This window comes from Coccinella septempunctata, chromosome 1 (assembly GCF_907165205.1).
Source record: "Coccinella septempunctata chromosome 1, icCocSept1.1, whole genome shotgun sequence".
NCBI lineage: Eukaryota > Metazoa > Arthropoda > Insecta > Coleoptera > Coccinellidae > Coccinella > Coccinella septempunctata.
Genome location: NC_058189.1, coordinates 46,481,300 through 46,502,101, shown reverse-complemented (window position 1 = coordinate 46,502,101; position 20,802 = coordinate 46,481,300). Strand labels below are relative to the sequence as shown.

The 20,802-nt window shown below is 34.2% G+C and overlaps 2 protein-coding genes across 5 annotated transcripts in view; both read right to left on the bottom strand.

The window, feature by feature from the left end:
* LOC123319985 (sialin) overlaps window positions 1-10,081 on the bottom strand; it is a 58,907-nt gene extending 48,826 nt beyond the window's left edge. Inside the window, exon 1 of one of the 4 annotated variants that reach the window (XM_044907107.1) lies at window positions 9,979-10,081. Coding sequence is in view for 2 of the 4 variants with exons in the window: in XM_044907099.1 (XP_044763034.1) it covers window positions 2,157-2,187 (31 nt within the window). In the remaining 2 variants the exon portion in view is untranslated. Of the gene's footprint in view, window positions 1-2,156; window positions 2,577-9,978 lie in introns of those variants that run through there. The other 3 variants (XM_044907099.1, XM_044907117.1, XM_044907094.1) reach the window with 3 other exon arrangements.
* Window positions 10,082-14,712: 4,631 nt separating this feature from the next.
* LOC123318337 (keratin, type I cytoskeletal 9-like) lies at window positions 14,713-20,566 on the bottom strand. The gene is made up of 2 exons (XM_044904947.1): window positions 20,461-20,566; window positions 14,713-15,281 (listed from the first exon to the last, which is right to left on the bottom strand). The coding sequence occupies exons 1-2, from the start codon at window positions 20,473-20,475 to the stop codon at window positions 14,841-14,843; spliced, it is 456 nt and encodes a 151-aa protein (XP_044760882.1). The 5' UTR covers window positions 20,476-20,566; the 3' UTR covers window positions 14,713-14,840.
* Between the last annotated feature and the right edge of the window lie 236 nt (window positions 20,567-20,802).

Below are 20,802 nucleotides of genomic sequence, written 5' to 3'. Positions count from 1 at the left end.
ATGGCATCATTAGTTTCTCGAAAAAAGACGACATGAATGGTACATTCATTTTTCTCTATCTCGTTGGGTTAAAAAGTTGTAGTTCAGGTATCACCAATTTTGCCCACCCTGTACAATTCTTATGGCCAGGTTGTCCAGTAAATTGTAAATTGTACGTAATTGTCACAGACTGCTCGAGTCTCGGGAGCAGTTTTTGTTGTTGCTTTGTGTTTAGTGATCGAAAAATTTGTTTTAGTGCTCGTAACAGCTCTGTTGAGCTTTTTTACCCAAGAATAACAACAACAGTTTTTATGATTTGTCGCGGATCTATTGGGTTAGGCCATAAGGGAGAACCATTGGATTTAATAAGTTCGTGACCTTTAAATATGAGCCCGCGTGTCCACTGGAAGCGTACTCGAGCGGCTACGCGCTCACGCGAAACGAGCGTGAACGTGCAGCAAACCGCTACAGATCCCAAGTAACGTATTTCAATACAGCGTTGTCCACTGCAGGCGATTTCGAGCGGGCGTATTCAAGCGGCTACGAGCTCGTACGCGCGTTCCGCCTGAAATGGGATCTGTAGCGAGTGTAGCGCGTGTACGCCCGTTGGCTCATTCATTTCAGTCCGGTTGAATTGAGATTCAGTAAGGATTTTGTGCCTATAAAAGATTTCTATTGCTTAATTGGCTTCATCAGTGACCGAATTGAATCATCTTGGGTTTTTTCCTTCAAATGAATTGAACATAACTTTTGGCGGCAAAGAAATGGGGTTTTTTGTAGTTTTTCAATCATATGTCCTCAAGAAATACGGATATCGACTAATTACTTGGGAGAAAAGCTATAGAGTACGGAATTCTACGTCGAATGAGATCAAGTGTGTACTTTTTCTCACTAATTAATCCCAAAGTTGTGACAATTTCCTGAAACATTTTTAAATGTTATATTTCATATTGATTTCTCGGAAAAATCTTTGAAAGCAGCTTATATATGAGAGAAGTATAAAAACGTATAAAAAAGTTGTAAAGCATTAAATTTCACATCGATTGAAAACACACGTTCTTTACACAAATACAAGTTTTTCGTTAATATTTCAGATTTAAAACGTCATAGACCATTTCGTGGTCATGGACAGTCAACGATAATATCTCTGAAATTTTGCTCAACATTGATATACTCTAATATGGAGAAACGCCGCCTCAATCGAGAATTTAGTGATCTATAATAAAAAAAATTGATCTTTGTTTATATTCAGTTTTCCAGGGGGGATAAAATAGAAAAAAAAAACGAAAACACGCATTTTTGGCCACCAAAAAATTAGCTGAGGAGGAAACCTTGGATAGTTTTTGTAGATGAGTCAAACAATTGAATACGTATTGGAAGTTGTTTTCATCGCATTGTCAGTAAAATAAAATTCTATTCATTCAGTAGTAGTTGGGAAATATATAAGGTCCGTTCTTCGGTTGACAGTAGAAATGGTTGAATTCTCTATTTGATTTTGGCTATAAAAATTGCAGCCATCGCAAACAACAAGCAATACTGGATTGAGAACGATCCTTCGGCTCCAACACTGAATTGAACGCACGAAGCCGCCTCCAGTGGACAACCTCTGTAGCGCCGCGCCGCCTGTTTTGTAGCGGCTACAAATTCTCGTTTCGCGAGAGCGTGTAGCCGCTCGAATACGCTTCCAGTGGACACCCGGGCTGAGACGTATTGTGGCAGGAAATATTTTTTTGTATTTTATTCAGAACACTCTTAGCCTGCTCTACTATGAGGTCTTTCAAGCATATCGATTCTGGTACACCCTGTATATATAAATGTTACGAAATTTACGGGCAATATTGCCATTGAATTAGGTTATACTCTGAATAACAACACCTTCCGTATGAATATACAAAATTTAACTAGGTGAAGACGGCAACGCATAATAATTACATTGAAAGTTGAAACCGGCAAAAATCTTGGAAATTTCTCGTAAACTAATTCGCAAGATATAATTCGAATGTATTGTCATGTGAGGAGAATGAACTCATTTCTTAATAGTTTGTTTACATTTTATATATAGGTTAACCTTGTTCCACTGATAAGAGATCCACGGGAAGAAGAAGTGAAAGTAAAAATTATCATGCATGTGTATGCTGACCACTCTCAAAAGAATTAGATATGGTTATGTCACTCACCTTCGGTTAGAATTTTTTCTTTTCTATCCATTTTAAAGTAACTTAAACTACACTAGAATTGAATGTTCTTCAGTAAGTCATCGTGGTATTTTTGTATACAACCGATTGATTGAACGTCCAGTGAGTACTATGCGATGTCATTTTCTTTATCATGACAGAGTAACTATATGTACTTACTGATTTACAATTGAAAGTTGAAAGGAACGATAAAATAAACCAAATATTTACATAAGTTCTCGTAATTACTTCGCTCGGGATTCTAGTCCCAGTATAACAATTTTGGACGATGAGTTCTGAAATATGATCTATTTATATGTTTTATCCAACTGTAGATACGTTTATTTTTAATTTAACGGGAAAATCGATTAGCACTGTCCGTTTTTACGAAACGGTTTGTCTGGGACGAATGAGTATTTCATTCGATAAAATGTTATTGCAGAATGAACACGAATGATTATGACTGCATATAAATAATGTACATATACCAAGATAAAGTGAGAATTGATATCTAATATTAGTGACTCACTAACGCATTTCTTGAAAACTGCAAATTTTTCATTATGGTTTCCTGGCTATGGAAGTACAAGGTATCCGAAATTGCTTTATTTTTGCTATTTCTGGTACTCCTAGACTATACCTTTTCAAGTTCAAATTGGCGCTAATCAGAATCGAAATGACATAAGTCAAAATCAAATTGGCAACATCAATTTCAAATTGGCATTAATCAATAGTAAATTGGCAATAATCAATTTCAATCTGGCATTAGTCAATTGCAAATTGAAAATGAACAAAATCAACTTGGCAATTCTGAATTTGAATTCCTGATTGGAATAAAATGTTTTTGATGAAAAAATTTTATTGAACGATATAGTGAAAAACTTGATAATTAATCAAAACCATCCGAGGACAACAAATTTTCTCCAAAAATTATATCTTGCATATCCAATGCAGAAGCAATGAATCTTTGGATATGAGCAATGAATTTTGCAACAATTAACAACTATTACCTTGTCAATATTAACATTAACGATATTCTCTAACCTCTGGATTCTACTATTTCATTTCATCTTATACAAAACAGAGAATCAAAGTTTATTAATGTTGCAAGCAAAAAAAACTTTTTAAGGAAAAATACAGAGAAAAGTAGCTGGAAAGGTGTGTTGATGTGTGTGATCAACTGATTCAGTTCCATTCCAACTTTGATGTTCGAATTTCACAAATTTTATTTTGTTTATTGTCAATTCGAAATTGATAAATGCCAGTTTGAAATTGATTAATGCCAATGTGCTTTCGATTAATTCCAGTTTGAAATTGATGTTGTCATTTTCATTTTGATTAGCGCCAATTTGAACTGGAAAAGGTATGGACACGTAAAAACGTCTTGGGTTCGATTTTCGTGAAAAGACCAAATGTCGGTATTTTGACAATTTCGAAGTTGTGCCATAACTTCTTTATTTTCGAAAATATCTTAAAACGATGAGAACTTTCTAGATGCACCTTTTCGCTGGAAAGGCGACACTTTGTTCAACTTTTTTTTATGTCTTGTACTGAGGATACAAACAGCCAAAATCAAGCAATTTGGGGTTCCCTGTATAGATTTCTTATTGAATTTCCGGTAGACTTTTCCAAAAACTTTTTCATTTGCTTGACGTCGGTAGTATTTGGCTCGGTATTTGGTTTTCAATTTAGTACCTATTCATTTCTATTTCCGTTGCAAAATCCATAAATAAAAATCATCTGCATATTTCGCATAAGTAAATAATTGTGGCATGTAGTAGTTACACTTGTGAGGAATTATTCATTCAACATTCTTATTCTGTTGTTTATTATGATGGTTACCATGGATCTAAACGATAAGCGTTTCAAGGAAAATTTGTTTTTTGTCGACCTCTATCTAAGTAAACGATTCACATACTTTTTCGAGAACTTGAATGAAAGCATTATTAAAAATGTCATCCTTTCTTAAAACGGAGATGTGAAAAAATTAAAAAGTCTTGTAGAAAAACTGAAAATGGAAGAATCTGAAGCTTAAGGCGAAGTGCATCAAAATTACCCATAATTTTGCATTACAGCGAGTTGTCAGGAAACAGCAAGAGTCCATTTTCATTTTTGGAGAAAGAGCCCGACGCCGAAGGTAGTTTTTCAAAGACAACTCGCTGAAGTGCGAAATTATCCGATCATTTTGATGCACGAGTTGAATTCGAGAGAATATATTTCCCGCATATTAGGAATTCCAAACAAGCGATACGCCCCCTGGTGTCAATTTTTTTAAATAAAAAGTTAATGCACTTTTGTTTACATCGAGGAACGGAGAATATTTTGGTCTTTCAATAAGAGTTTTCATGAAAAATATATGTTTATCTGTTGAAAATATCTTGATCTTTTCTTTTTCCATCTAGTAAAATGATATACATATGGATTTCGAAACATTCACACAAAATTCATTAAGAAAAAAATTTCTGATTTCCTGTTCAATTTGGACAAGTTTTCTTAGCATCAATGTTGCAATTTTTAGCCTTGTGTATAATGGAGAAGGCAAGATATCATAGTTGTGGCTCTCCATATAATCGATTTTCCTCAATTATGATCGTGTAAAGAGCCAAGAAGTTCAGATTAAAAAAATATTGCTCTCTTTTATCAGCTGATTCAGAGCATAGTCGGAATTTTTTCATAAATACTAATACTTCATGACATTTATTGACCTAAAATTGATAATAATTAACACACTTGAATCCAGTTTCAACAACCTATCTTCAGAATTGAGAAAAAACAACTCTAATTTGAGAAAAAGGATTTATTTGAAGAAAATCACAAAATCCCCTTCAAAAATGACAATGACTGCATCAACTTTTTACTTCGAACTGTCAACACCATATCGCAGCAATCTACATTTGAATTCCCAATACTTGTCAAACTGATGTTATTAATTATTGATTCTTACGGCCAAATTTATAATCAAACTGAAGACCCCTTAATTTCCAAGCTTCTTTCAACCCTACTAAAAATGACACACGTCCAGTTTCATAATCGAATTTAACGTCACTTTAAGCTTGAAGCTTCCTTCACTGTAATTTTTGTAGGGTTAAAGGAAGCTTTGATCACGAAACCGGGCGTTAAGGAAGATTTAAGCATAAAGGGCATTTAAATATTATTATGAAACTGGACGTTAGCTTGTTATCAATAATTATTCCGTTACTCACAAAAAAGTGATGCAGAAATACCATCTTTTAATGCTTTTCATTTGTATATTATGAAAGTATACGTAAAAATATAATGAAACTATTATTGAAGGTTCAACTGTATCAAAAGTTGCAGGAACTGCAGTAAAATACACAATTATTATACGTATTCTGGCTAGACTATGCAGCTATCGGTGCATTAAGAGAGTTCTACACCGTTCTAGTGCTCAGTTCAAAAAGATAAAATGAATATCTTACGTCAGAAACCACTAATTTATATGAGGTTTTTATTATAATTCAATTATATCAGTTCGTCACCTCTGAAAGTCAGACATTTTTTATTCGTCAAACGGAAAAAAATTTTTTTCATTTAAGAACAAATATTCATTCATATTATTAACTTTCCGAGGTGCAGTTATCTCTTCTATAAATGTCTACATGGAAAAAATTTTCGAAAACTTTCGCCATTGGCTACAATTTGTATCCTGGTGAAATTGAAAAAAAAAGTTCGTTGAATGCTGCCTTATTTTCAAAGAAAGTGCAAACTATTGTAATATTCGTAACTTCTACTAATCGTTCAAATGTTCCGGACACACCCTACATTCTGCTTGTCTTTCCCCCTTTACGCCTTATACGGATGGCCTGAAAGTCCCGTGGTATAAACTCCTCTTAACGACAGAAGAGGATGTTTGAGAATGCTGTGATATGGAAGATAAATTGCTGCTCGCCCACCCCCTTTTTTGCGAGATTGGAGACGGTCATGGATCGTAACGAATGGTTGGTAAGCTTGATATTTTCTATATTCAAACCAGATGGTTTGGCTTGTAGTACAGTCCATTTAGCTATTGTAATTCTTCCAGCAGGAATATCTTTATATAATATCATTTTTTGTTCATCCTCCAAGCGGGATTTACAGTGACAAAGAGTCGTTTTATTTTTATTCCAACCCAAATTCCAAAGTATAAAATTAGGGAATTGTGGACTTTTCTACCACGCCAGGCTAATTCAAAAGCATAAATATTAAATAAGTTCTTCTACAAACCATCCGGGGTGTTTTCGTCACAACCACGAACCATAAGTTGGAATTCATCGTAAAACTGCAATTTCCTTTTTCTTCTGTGGATATGTTTATAGTTGTTTTCTTTTGTAATTTTTCACATCTCTGGCTGTCTTGAACATATTATTAGTAGAAGTTGTACTCAGTGAAATAGGGTGACGCGACCCGACTGACCTGACTTCCATAAGCCATCGGCCATAGCTATACAACGACATTCTATAGATACGTATTTTTTCGGTACTTTCTAGTCCCGCGTACATAGTTGGAAGTTGAGTGTATATGTTTTATTATTTGTACCTCGGTTGTTTTGAAGTGTTTTTCAATTTGTTCACAAACGTGCACCTTTCTATGAATATTCCAACAGATAATAAGGATTAATTCAGATGCATACCACCCGTTGATATGAATTTCAACAAGTGTTACGATCTGAATTTAACTAGCCAACTTGCCATCGTCAGGGCCCCAAATGGAGTACGCTCCATCGGAGAAAAACAGATGCTGACCATGGTTTCGGTCTCATTTGACCTCGTCAGAGCAACATAGCTTCTTCTCCGATGGAGAACATTTGGAATTGATGGACTCTTATTCAATACTGGCAAGCGCTATTGAGTACTATTCAGTAAACAGAGCACTACTGAGCGAAGCCATGATCAGCATCTGCTTTTCTTCGATGGAACGTACTCCATTTGGGGCCCTGACGATGGCAAATTGGCTAGTTCAATTCGGATCGTAACACTTATTGATATTCATATCAGCGGAAGGTATGCATCTGAATTAAACCTTATTATTGTATTCATTGCCTCCCTGTTTAGGCGTGATCATTCTTGATTATTATTCCAACAGATGTTTGCAGCTGCTGAATTTGTGGTGAATTTCAAATGGCGTTCATGCTTTTCATATTTATCGAAATGTTTTGGTTGAGGACTGCATTCAAAAATTAACAGGCGAGTTTCATTCGAAATACTCATAGTACATAATAATTTGCCAGCACGTACATTGCGTTTTTGCGTATTTTGCAATTTTCTAAAACAACCATAGGGTTTTCAAAATATGACGTTTGGATTCGGCAATACTAAAATGACATTATATTATTATTATCGCACACCGTACACTACTAACTTCAAAGCTTCACCGTAATAATTGTTGTTAACTAAGATAATTATAGTCCTTTTGAAGTGCCAAATCATAACAATCTAAATATACTTATTCTGACCTCATCCTTAAAATAGTCAAACATAATGAAACATTCCATTTTTTTTTTACCATGATATGATGGTAATTATTAAGGTATTACGTGCTGACATTATAGTCCAAGAGCCCGCAATAGCCATAGGCGCACATCATTCCATAAAACAGAAAGATTGTCTGCGCTCGTCACCGACACTTTTTAGAGTCTCTTCATTCTCATTTCAGATGAAGTTATCACTGACAACGATTTCGAATTTGCACGAACAGGACGATACCTTGAAGGAAAATATGGACTTAATATTGTTGTTATTTTGATTGCAATTTTTTTTCTTGTAAAATATATGTTCACAGCTTGTTTTAAAATATGTTCCTCATATTCGAAAATATGTGCAATTAATTTCTTATTTGTGTATTTTGATGTTTATCATATTATTATGAATATGCAGGATATCAGATATCTGAAAAAAATGGGGCATAGAATTGCAAAAACCCAGTGTCTTTTTATCAACCCTTCTTTCATTGTGCATCAACCCAAAATTGTTGACAAATGAGATTTTTGTTATAGCTTTTTATATTTTTTTTCATACTACTTTTTTCATCAACATTTTATTAATTCATGAGAAGAACAGAATAAATATAATGCGAAAAATGTTTCAATAACTTTGTCAATTTTACATGTCATATATCGATTTATTTAGTAGCCATCACATCATATCAGACCAGACCACCGTTGCATAAAAAATTGGTCAACTTATTACTGTGTCGTTTTGATTGGTAACATTTAACCTAAATACCTAGGTATGTTTATATATGACTCATCAAAAAGGCTGTAATAAACGAGTCAATTTTTTTGTCACGGTGGCCCAGTCTGTATGTTGGCAGTAAAATAAAATAATCGAAATGATAGAGGAGTTGGAAGAGCTAACCCGGTTAGTTTACAGAGTTAGTAAAATGAGTGAACTTTGATAGTGAAACAAACTCCAGAAGTAGTTATACAACAATACTATGGAGGTAAAATGTTGGGAGGCTACAAATGCCGGTATACAAAATTTCTGAAGCAGTGAGTATAGGTTTACTAAGGTGGTGAAACAGAGTTACAAAACCAGTAATATAAAATAACTAAAATAGTGAAACGATGTTTTCATCGCAAACATTTAAGATTTATTCAGGTTACTCAACGATGGCATTCCTGTTATGCTGAGTTAAATTGTACATTGTCATTATCAACCAAATATGGTAAATCAAGATGAATTGTGAGCAACTGGAAGTTTTTGTTGAGGCATATACTTAATATATGAATTTTCGCATTGGTGATATTATAGTATATTTTTTTTTCGGTGTAGGTACATTTCTATCAGTAATTTAGCGGATTCTTTTCAAATCATTTTAAAAGTATCTTCTTTGACCATATCGCCATTTTGCTTACGCCTATTGAATGCCGAGTACGTTAATATTGTTGACAGAACTTTAATTAGCGTTTTTCATTCAAAATATAGATTTTTTGTCTGTATAGAAGCTCATAAACTGACGCCACACGTATTTTGTGTTATTTGGTTCGTTTTCCAATACTGTTTCTTCAATAGCTTGAAATGAAACACGACCAGAACGTGCATGATATTTTCAATAGTTTTCTCATTACTTGTAAAACGTGGAATGGATTCACCATGGATATGATCTGTGCCGTTATCGCAGGGCTTTTTCGCTATCTACGATGCAATTATCGCTATCATTTTGCGTTCATTTCGCTGCATTTACATGGGATTTTTGACAGGAGGGAAATATTCATTGTAACAACCCTGCAGTTTTGTAAAAAGTGGACGAATCTTTGAATGTACTCATACAAATTGATTGTCCTACATTGAGAAAGCTACACCAAAGTTATTAATGAAAGTAGTATCGGTCGAATCAGACGAATCACCTTGTAGAGTCTCAATAGAGGCTGCTAGCCATAAGACAAACATTGTTTCGATACTGTTTTGACTCGGGCTCCTCCGAGATCACCCTATATACCTTTGATCTCCAGAGCGACTTCGCCAGCCAACTAACGTCCCCAATTGTGTAGGAAATGTGGTATGTTGCGCTTTCCTTCCTTGGTATTTTTACCAATGCCAATATAGGTAGCACTAGGAGATTTCGCATATCATAAAATTTATGTATACCAAATCAGTTATTTTTGTATGACCGCATTCTGAGATCAAAAGAATAGACTATTTTTAAGTGCGCAATTCAAGAGGCTGTTACACAGAAAGGGGGGCATCCTGGCAAAATTCAAAAATTTCGTGTGATTATCGAGGTTAATGAATAAAAATCTATAATTATATATTATTCCCAAAACTAACATAATTCATATTCATTTGAAGAGAAGATTCAAGGAACATCCATATATTATTCAAGTTACCTCAAATGTAAGAGCCATATTGTTGCAAATATATGCGAATGCAAATCACTAAAATAAGTTACACCGATAGTATAAAAGCGAACCACTGTGTGCATGATCAGTTACAAAATTACTAGTTTGTTACGTAAATAAGATAATACGTGTTTTGAGTTATTCGATGCCCTATCTTATGCTTATCTTCCAGAATTATTTGCTCGATTTCATCAAATACTATAGTATTTGTGGGGTCCTATCTATACCAAACGCTATCGTTTGGAAAATAAGAACAATTTGAATCCACAATAACCTCTGGTACTACCTTAAATGTTAGAAAGAGTTCCAACAATTCGGGCTCCTATATACATTGGAATAGCCGATATCACTTTCTCCTTCATTTTTTCTAGGATGAAATTCAGACATTTCTCACATTCAAGATAGTTTGGGAAATGAATATTTTTTGTCAAAGAAAACTATACATTAGATCGAGAAACGACTCCAGAAAGAATATTATATGAAATCCTTTGTGAAAACTTCATGGAACACCACTGTACCATTCAATCAAGAAAAGTTTTTCGACGAATATGAGAGAATGAACGATCCATTCCAAGGCTTAATTCTCAAATCAGCTCGCTTGGCTAGGACTCCAAAACTGTTGAAAACTTTACCAGAAAAAGAAAATCAAGTTTTAAAGCTTATTCAACGAAACAGTTTTTGCAAATGGTCAATCGTTACAACAAAAATAAAAATTTTCACATATGTATGTTCCTTCTAATTGGCTTAGCGTGACAATGGGGCAGCCAATTTTTCATTAAAAAAAAATATGATCTTGTGGAAAACTTCACTGTTCGGGTAGAATATAACTCAATATTTTCCAAAACTTTTCAAGTTGGTTCGAAAACTCATCAAACAGTGAACTATTAGTGGAAAATAAAGTTAAAAAAGATTCATGTCCCGTACGCCTATATCTTAAACTCATGGAAAAAAGATCGACAAATCCAAATGGACTTTGGTACAAAAACATGCCTGAAGGTATTAATTCAATATCAAAGTCATCAGCATCATCTTCATAATATTGAATTGAACTCAGAAAAGTTGGAGATAACGAACTATTCCCTTAGAGCATCTGCCATTTAAGCAATTACCAAAAATGAGTTGAACAAGAACAAGCGTAGGTACGTCAACTAGACGCAGAACAACATTCGAAACTTGTTCAAAAGTGGAATGCCGTTAGACTGTAGAATGAGAAAATATCGAGGAAAATATCGACACCCACGGAACATTAATAAATTTCGAGATAAACTTTATATAACATTCTTCATATTCTGTATGTTAATGTTTACTCATTAAAGATCGTTGCTTCTTTTGAAATATGCCAACTTTTTCAAGAATATACAAGCTATCACCTGTATCGGAATTGTTAGAACAACTTGGCGGGAGAACACTTCAAGGAAAAGTTTTACATACAAAAGTCTCATAATTTTCCTATCAGATGATGACTTTGGTTTTGACCAAGACCCTGATCTTTTTTTTTTCATTTTGTGTATCGGCATCGACTTCAAAGGTCATTAGCCGTCTAATAAATTCAACGGAAGCGAACATCAAGATGTATTTCATCGATAATTGTGTAAAACAGTGATATAGTTCAAACTCATAAATAGCAAGCAAACAAATATATATATAATTATATATTTATAATATAAAACAAATATGTACAGACATAGAGCAGGGGTGCAAGTATCTCACTCTCGTAGTCGCAGATAAAATACCGTAAAAACCATCTGATTAGTCTAAAAGGTAAGCTGAATTACTAATTATGACAGTATTCAAATGATGTATCACATGGCCAATCCTCTCTATTGAAAATTGGAGAGTGGTATACTGCATTCACATTTATTTTAGCAGTCAGTTGGACATGAAATAGTTTTCTCAAGTTTTTGTAACTAGAACGGAGTAAGGTTGGCACTCATGAAATGTCGTTAATGTCATTACGCCGTTGCCACAACTAAGATGTCTAAAAACATGGTGTATGCACTGATTAGATTTTGTTTTTCCCGCTTCGAAAATAATAAAAAAATTTTCCCACTGTGGGTAGCGCCGTTTAAGAATTGACAGTTGTCAATTGATATTTGAAAATAATTTGAATGCATTCCTACGACTTGCGAATGTGCTGTATTTATAAGCGATTATTGGTGTGTGAAAATGTATTACTTTCGAGAAAGGTCGTACAACATTAATTTAATGAACATGTTGTTCAGTTTTCTGTATGGACAATCAAGAATTAACTACAGCTAAGAATTCAGTGTTGTTGGACTATCACTCTTTGTTGTTGGAAATTGAGGCAGAGCGAAATCAGATGAACATTCGGGACGGATAGAGCTAACAGTTTTATGGCAACTTCAGCAATATTTAAGCAATAAAGAAACTGTATTGAAAATACGTAATGTGAATTGTGAGCATGTATTAAGAAACAGAAATACGTTAATTTGTTCGAGTCTGTTCTTCAAAAGTATAGTGAAAATTGCGTTTCAGGCAACTGAATATACTGAATATTTCGCCAATCAACTGTGACTTATTGAAATCATATTGAATTACCTTCCTCACGAATACAATTTGTCGAACAAAAATTATCTTGAAGAAAAATAGTAGTACTTCTTTGAATCCTTCGACAGCGTTGAAATATCGGCAGATTCGTTTTTACAACGAAAATTCAAGTGTAAATCACAAATATTCGTTAACAGCTGAGAAAATAGTCCGGTTTAATTCTTTGATAGATCAGGAACACAGAAATGACTGTAATCTGTGGTCGATATAAACGAAGAACAAAATAAAGCGAGAAAGTATCATTAGATTTTCTTTCATAGAACAAGGATAGAACATGGTGGTGCCGCTACGAAACGAATCTCTTATTTTCTAATGTCATAGAAATACCATGTCATTTCATTCAAAAATTGACGAGTGCATACACCATGTTTTTAGATATCTTAGCCACAACTAATATGAATTTTTATTACGAAAATGCCGAAAGTGATTGAAACAAGAGACAGGGTGCTATTTAGAATTCAGGTTCGCTCATTCAAATAGTTATATCCTGATATTCTAAAATCCTTAATACGTCAAACGGTAGAGAACATATTCAATGTAAGAGAATTTATATAATGTTTCATCTGAATCTAAACGACTTATCTATATTTCAGCTGAATATTTCCACAATCAAAAAGATTGTGAATGAGGAGGATGACAAAGAATTTCCTTCTATTGGCAGACCCAAAAAAGTGGTGACATTTGAGAATTAATGCGAAAAGTTTACTACAGGATTTTCGATTAATTTTATTGTAGAATAAGTTCCCGATGATTTTTCTATTATTCATTCGACTTGTCCTATACATTGTTAATGTCTTAAGGTACCAATAAATACCTTTTTATTATTATTATATCAATGCATTTAGATGAACAGCCACAAAGACACGCCAGTTGTCTGCTAATTGTTTATTCATGTGAAATTTTTGTTCAAAGGTGAAGTTCATCTTGATTGAACCTCCCTTTAATTCCTTTGACTTATATTGATGCAAGATGATTTTTGTTGAAGAATGTAACATTCTTGTAATTATCTGTTAATTCCTTCGGGAGATACCCATTCCCAACCACTGCAACATATGCATTTCATCTTTGGCTTAATATTTTTGAAATCTACAACTGATGTAACGTATTCAAACTTTAGCCAAAGAAGATTTACTCTCCTCAAGCTAGTGCATATTATGTGTCAATAATTCATTTTTCTTCCAAAGCAAAAATAAATATATTTGAAAACGGATCTCTTGTATTTTCCATACAAATAACTAGATTTGGTTCAATCAGTTTGTCTGAACTTCAATTATGTTCGTCACATATTTTCCGAAGAGATTCGACATTGTGATAAATACGTAATAACAGAAACTTTTACGTAGAACGGGCAACATAGCGTTGATTTAAAACCCAAAAATGTTTTGACAAGCTTCATAACCCCACATATTCGTACTTTACAGAGTGAAATGTGTCAAATTTCCATGGCCAACCGACCGCTAAAATAAAAGTGAATGGAGTATAGCTTCTCCGTTTAGGAGATGTCTTTTTCACTTCAAGAAGTCAATTTATAAGAACCCCTAGTTTTAAAATCCAAAATAATCACAACTTTAAGAAAACATTCATTCATGTCTTAGCATAAATCAGAAAATATACTCTTTTAATAGTCTGAACAACCACTTATTATTAGAATTCAACACCATTTGATGCAACGTATCTTTCCTATACAAAATATGAAAGTGAGAGCCGCCCTGTTAAGGGGCAGACTATTTCAATAATGAATTATGCTTCAAAAACAACGAATGTGGAAAAAATTGCCACAATTGTATTCATATATGTAACAACCACTTATTATTAGAATCAAACACCATTTTCGAAGATAGAAAGATAGAAAGCTGAGGTCATGAGCTTTTACTTATATGAGGTATGATGCAACCTAACTTTCCTATACAAAATTTGAAGGTGAGAGCCGCCCTGTTAGGGGGGCTATTTCAATAATGAATAATGCTTTAAAAACGCCCCCCTCCAAGCAAAATCGACCTGTCTCGGAGTCTACAACGAATGTGGAAAAAAATGCCTCAATTGTATTCATATAGCTTTGTACTGATTCATTAATATCGTGCAATCTGAAGATAAGGCATAGCAAAAACACTCAGTTAAGATCCATATCTAAAACATAACAATCATACAAACTGATTGAGAATATAAAACTTTTCAATTTATTATGTTACAATAGTTTTACACATGTACAAAAATTGTTATATACATTGAGAATACTATATTTAAAAAAGGCTTCCATAACCTCCACCATTATTACAGCCATGCTAGACAGTATCACTCTCTTCTTTTCCGGAAGATCTAACAATGAAGGTCCCCCCAACGCTGTCAACCATTCCTCTTCCACCAGCATCTCCATAATAAACACCACCACTAGCTCCAGTCACCGTTCCATATCCATGTGGTAAATAGTAAATACCTCCGGATCCTCCTTGCACCACTCCTTTTCCTTTTCGATGCTTTCCTTTAGCAGTAGCAAAATGATAATCACCTGATTGACCAGCAACGAATTCATCCCCACCAGCATCTCCATAGTAAGAACCGCCACTGCCAGCAACAAATTTCTTCGGACCTTTCTTGAAATAGTAAATGCCACCACTACCGGCATAAAAGGTTCCTTTACAATTATCAATGTGATGAATACCACCACTCTCTCCGTAGCAGTCACAAAGACCTGTTCCTACCAATGCGGCCACCAATGTTAAAACCTAAAAATTAAAATCAAATTTTCAGTGAAATTCGCATTGGCACTTGAATAAATTGCTTAACTACATCGTATAAGCTGATGAATAGATTTGATGAAAAATATTTCACAAATGATTCTTGAGTGATAATAATCTAGACTAAAGCCTTGTTCAGACAAGGCTAGTAACTCATAGTCCATTCAAGAATGATTGACATCCTAGTAGGTCTTGAAGGCCAGGCGCAGCTTAATATCTGGTCACAAAAAATTATTTAAAAATTTCTGTACTTTTAATCACAGAACTGAAATATATTAATATAACCTAGAAAAGTTTATGAAAATAAGAAATATTCAGATTTGCAGCATATTAATCAGCATTCAAAATTGAAACAATTATGTTTCCAATTTATACGATTAAATTAAGAGCATAGACAGCTGTACAAAATTCAAATAACCGTTGGTAAGTGCATAGATTCACATTTAATAGGTCTATAGATCAATGTTCATTCACAATACCAACATGAATTCCGCAATACAATATCTCAACTTATGTGCTATTACCAACTTAAATTTGATTTTCCATAGCCACCCGAGATGTCAATCATTCCTGAATGGACTATAGTCGAGAAGCGAATAATTAAGGGCAAATTTCACGACCGGTGATCAACTCCGCTTAAATTAAACTCAGATCAAAATTCAAACTAACGAACGAAATACAAAAATACAGAGACACTCCATTTCAACTGAACGCAAGATGCGTAATCGGGATAAATCGGCAAGTTACGCCAGTTACGTCTAATCTCGGTTTATATCCTTTGTGAAATCGGCCACTGTCCTTCTCGACTAAATCCTTGGTGCTCACATTCAGAATTACTCGCTACATGGGATTTTGAAAAAAAACTTCATTTGAAAGTATGACTACAGGAGGCTCCAAAATTGAAGAAACTTCAAAATTGATTATGAAACTGTCCGTTAGTCAATTAGATTTTCCTTGCGAAAAAAAACTTTCACCTCCATGGTGATTCTTGCTGACGATAAAATATAGCATTGATAACGAACAAAATAGTACCTCTTATTAAATTGTAAAAATATAATTGACCGGGAATACTTAGTAGTAATACTTAGTAATACTTATTTTAACCACCTTGGTTCAAATAACCACGAGCCGCCACTGTTCAAATTGACAACACCTTCTAGTCCGAGAGCTGGCAACGAAAATCGACAAGAGTTTTGTAATGGCTTATATTCAAATATTAGTTAGTTTTGGTGGTGTACATTGGTCAGCACTTTCTCTCAAGGTAGTGGAACATCTAGCGGCAACGCTCTTTGATATAGGTATATAAAATTACAACATACTATACAAGTATTTTGTAATGATTGAAAATAGTCACTCAGCTAGTTTATAGAACAGAAAACTTGAGAAAATGGCCAGATCTTATTTTAGTTAAACGCAGTGGCCAGTAATCCACAGAAGTTGCTGCCTTAACGATGTCGTTTCAAGATGTATGTAATGGATGAAAATGCATGTATTGCTCAAATATCATATATTATTTGAGAATAAATTAGTCAGACCACATATCAATAGAACAGAGGCAGTCAGCAGTCACCCAAAATACGGATATTGTAATTTTACATAAATCAAAGAGCGTCACCGCTAGTTGTTCCACTACCTGACGTTGAGAGTTGGTGCTGACTCATGTAGACCAACAAAACTAACTAATATTTAAATATCAGCCATTTTCATCGCCAGCTCTAGGACTATTCTAATTTTCTAAAAACGGACATATAATTTCTGTATTTGCTCAATAATTCATAAGAGGATTATAGTATATAACAAGGTAAGAGGGTTTTTACTGGCGAATGGAGGGTATAACTGACGAGCAGCAGGCGAGTCAGTTACCTCCTTGAGCCAGTAAAACCCGTTACCTTGCGTGTATTGTTTTATATTTTATTTGTTTCTCATTTGTAAAAAGGTTAGATAAATTCCAAAAAAATCTCAATAATTTGTCGCAAATGTCGTAAGATATGGAAGCGTTGCCATGAACATGTCTGTTTATTTTTCTTTACATTTGTTTTGGCGAAAGCGAAAATGAATGTACCAAAAGAAATTATTGAGGCAGCCAGCAGTGTAGCTTCAAGTTTATTACCTGCAAAATCAGCTTCAAGGTACGAGCGAGAATACGACGACTTCAAAAAGTGGCAAAACAAAAATAGTGTGATTGGGGTAACTGAAGATGTTTTGTTGGTCTACTTGAATCAACTATCAGCTAGATTCAGCCCTAATACTTTATGGACAAAATGGTCTATGCTGAAAAGCTGCTTGGAAATGAAAGAAAATGTCCCTGCTCGCAGGTTTGTTTTGCTTAAAAAATTTATTGAAAAATATGACGTTTAGTTGTCATTTGCAGATTTCAAAATAGCGTTTCTGAAACGAAAAAATGAGCGTTATATGCCAAAAAAGGCCAAGGTATTTAGTAAAGAAGAGGCTGAACAATTTCTTTCACATGCTCCTGATGACCAGTGATTGCTGGCGAAAATTGTAACAATATTTGGGATTTTTGGATGTTGTCGATGTGACGAAATTCTCTCCTTAAGCATGAATGATGTAGAAGATATGGGAAAATACGTTATTGTGACATTGCGGCAAACAAAAAACTTAACAACAACAAGAAGATTCACCATAACCGATGATGGCTGCAGCTTCAAGCCCTGCATGTTATACAGAAAATATGAAAATCTTCGGCCTCCTGGAACAGAAAGCCTAAGATTTTTTTTGACATACCGACATGGAAAGTGCATTTCCCTTAATGCTGGCCAGCACACTATTGGTGGTGTACCAAAGCAAGTAGCGAAATATTTAGGTTTAAAAGACCCAGAGTTATACACCGGCCACTCTTTTCGCAGAACTGGGGCCACTATGGTTGCGGATTCGGGTGGAGATATTTTAGCACTAAAGCGTTCAGGAGGGTGGAAGAGCACCGAAATTGCGATGAGTTATGTCGATGATTCGGTCAACAAAAAAATCGAAATGTCTAGCAAATTATTTGGTAGTAAGGAGAGTACAAATGTTCTGCAGTCCTCGAGTTCAGCAGTTTCTGTGTCAACAGATGGTTCATCATCATCATTATCAACTCTTTCATCATCAAAAATCTGTGTTACTGGAAATAACAATTGTACCATGATTTTCAACATATATGACGATAAAACAAAATTTTCTAATGTAAATAATACTACTAACTTGTAAGAATTTTGGAAGTTAACTGTCAGTTTTACAAGTTAGTGACTTGATAAAATAAACTTTCTTGATTAATTGTTTTTGGAAACTGACGTTCACAAATGAGAAACAAATAAAATAAATATCGATTCGACAGAGACTTCGTTATGTTCAGGCGAATGTATGAGGTATTATTAGTAATTCATAAATTTTCCCGAATGGAATATCCAGTTGAAAAGTACTCACAGACGTTCCATACATAATTAGTGAAGAAAAACTCGGATTTTACTAACTATGGCGATGAAGCACGAATAACTAGAACTACTCTAAACAATCTGGTCAGAGTTTAATATATCTCATATATTGAATTTTTGAAACTTTCTATGAGGTTGTAATGATTAATTAGTACTAAAGCTTCTGATCTCTTTTTTCATTTCATTGAATATTCTACAATCTACAGGTTGATCAAGAATAAAGAAAAACCTCAAAAGTTCATAACCATTCCTCATGAGAAATTACGAATATCTCTGTAATGAATTTTTCATCACCACTCAACTTCCTTTTTGCTATGGTTTGGAATACCTTCGTTTTTTCAGGAGAGAACATTTGAAAAATACAGGACTTTGAGTATATCCTGATCAACTAGACTCCTCATTCTCGGCCAGGTATAGATGTTCTAAAAAACATCAAAGAGCACAGCATGAAATACTGACTGACGAATTGTTGATAGCATTCTAGTCACTTCAAAAATCAGGAGGGCTGATAAATAGGCCGGAATTGTATCTTGACTATTTCACTATCTCTATCATTCATTTTGTAAGTGACCTGTACAATAACGTAGTATTTTTAAATTTTGAGGGTGTCTGCCTCCTTTTTACAACCGAATTGAATTCCACATTTGGCTAGTGAATACCTAAACAATATAAAAGCAAACTTTCGGCCTTCCCGAAATAGGATCCATGAACATTTACTAGGCAAGTGTGCAAGTGTCCCAATCCACTATTTTGAAACTTTCAGGGCATCTGTCTTTTTCAGAAACCGGATTAATGTCTACCAATTTCATATTCAACTCTTGTCTTGTATGGAAAGGTTGGAAATTCAATCTTTCCTCATGAAAAATGGCGTATGCCAAGCATTTATTAGCAACGGCCAATCCGTCACCAAAAAAAATTAATATTATAAATTGTGTTCCAAAAGTAGATGCAACAGGAATATATCTCACTTGAATGACTTGAAATTTATCATACTCACATAATATGCTGTGCCGCGCACTAACTAGCAAATTCTTGTTCTTTTGACGTTCCTAGCTCTCGTACTATAAGCCCCAAGTTATAACACACACTCTACCAGGTAATTGTTATAAAAGAGAAATCGAAACTGACTCCTTGCTGGATATTGCAGTTTTCATAATTACCTTACAACCTATTCAGAAAGTTGGCTGACGCTAATCACCTCTAGATCGTGAACCGTAATACTACCAATACTCTTTTCTCTTGTGCAAACAGCCGAGAGGCGAGATTTGAAATAATTATCTGATATCTTCCTACCACCGACTGCCTGGATATTTTACCCCACACCCACAGAAATATCGAACGAATTCTGATACAACAGAGTGATTGGATAGTTCGATTCAGTGAACCTGAATTAGTTTCGTTAATTTATTTTAAAATTTGTTATGAACATTTAATTTTACCAATTATTTATGTGATAATTTGATTCTCAATCAAAATAAAAAACGTAAGTTTAATTAGGAATCGAATAATATCCATACGACGATAGCCCCAATAAGATACAGAATTTATAGTTTCAACTCCCTGGATAATTATAAAACCTTAAATCATAAAATAGTTCTGTTTATTACATTTTCAATGAATAGAAGAAAATTGATTTCTACATAAGTATTGAATTGGTTTCTTGTCATTAATATTTCCATTTGAAATATGGAATATTTTGAATCATCACAATTAATAAATATGGGTAAATCACTCACAAATAGCATCATCATGTTGGAAGATGCTAGGATAACCGACTGCTTGGTGTGCTTCTCTCACTATTGTTTCTTGTGGCTATGGTAGCAGAATATATATGTGTTTATGTAAGATAACAGATACAGGAATGCATCGATAATAAATTGTGTTTTCGTTGTTTGCGCCAATAAAAATAAAAAGTACAGATATCATTGAAATGCAATTTGTACATTACAACTTTCAATAGAAGAAAAACATTAATCAGCAAAGGGATTCGCAAATTCAATTGATTGAAGGAATAACCCTACTAGAGACATCGGAGTTGAATAGAATACTCAATGCTAGAGATGACTGAACATTGAATA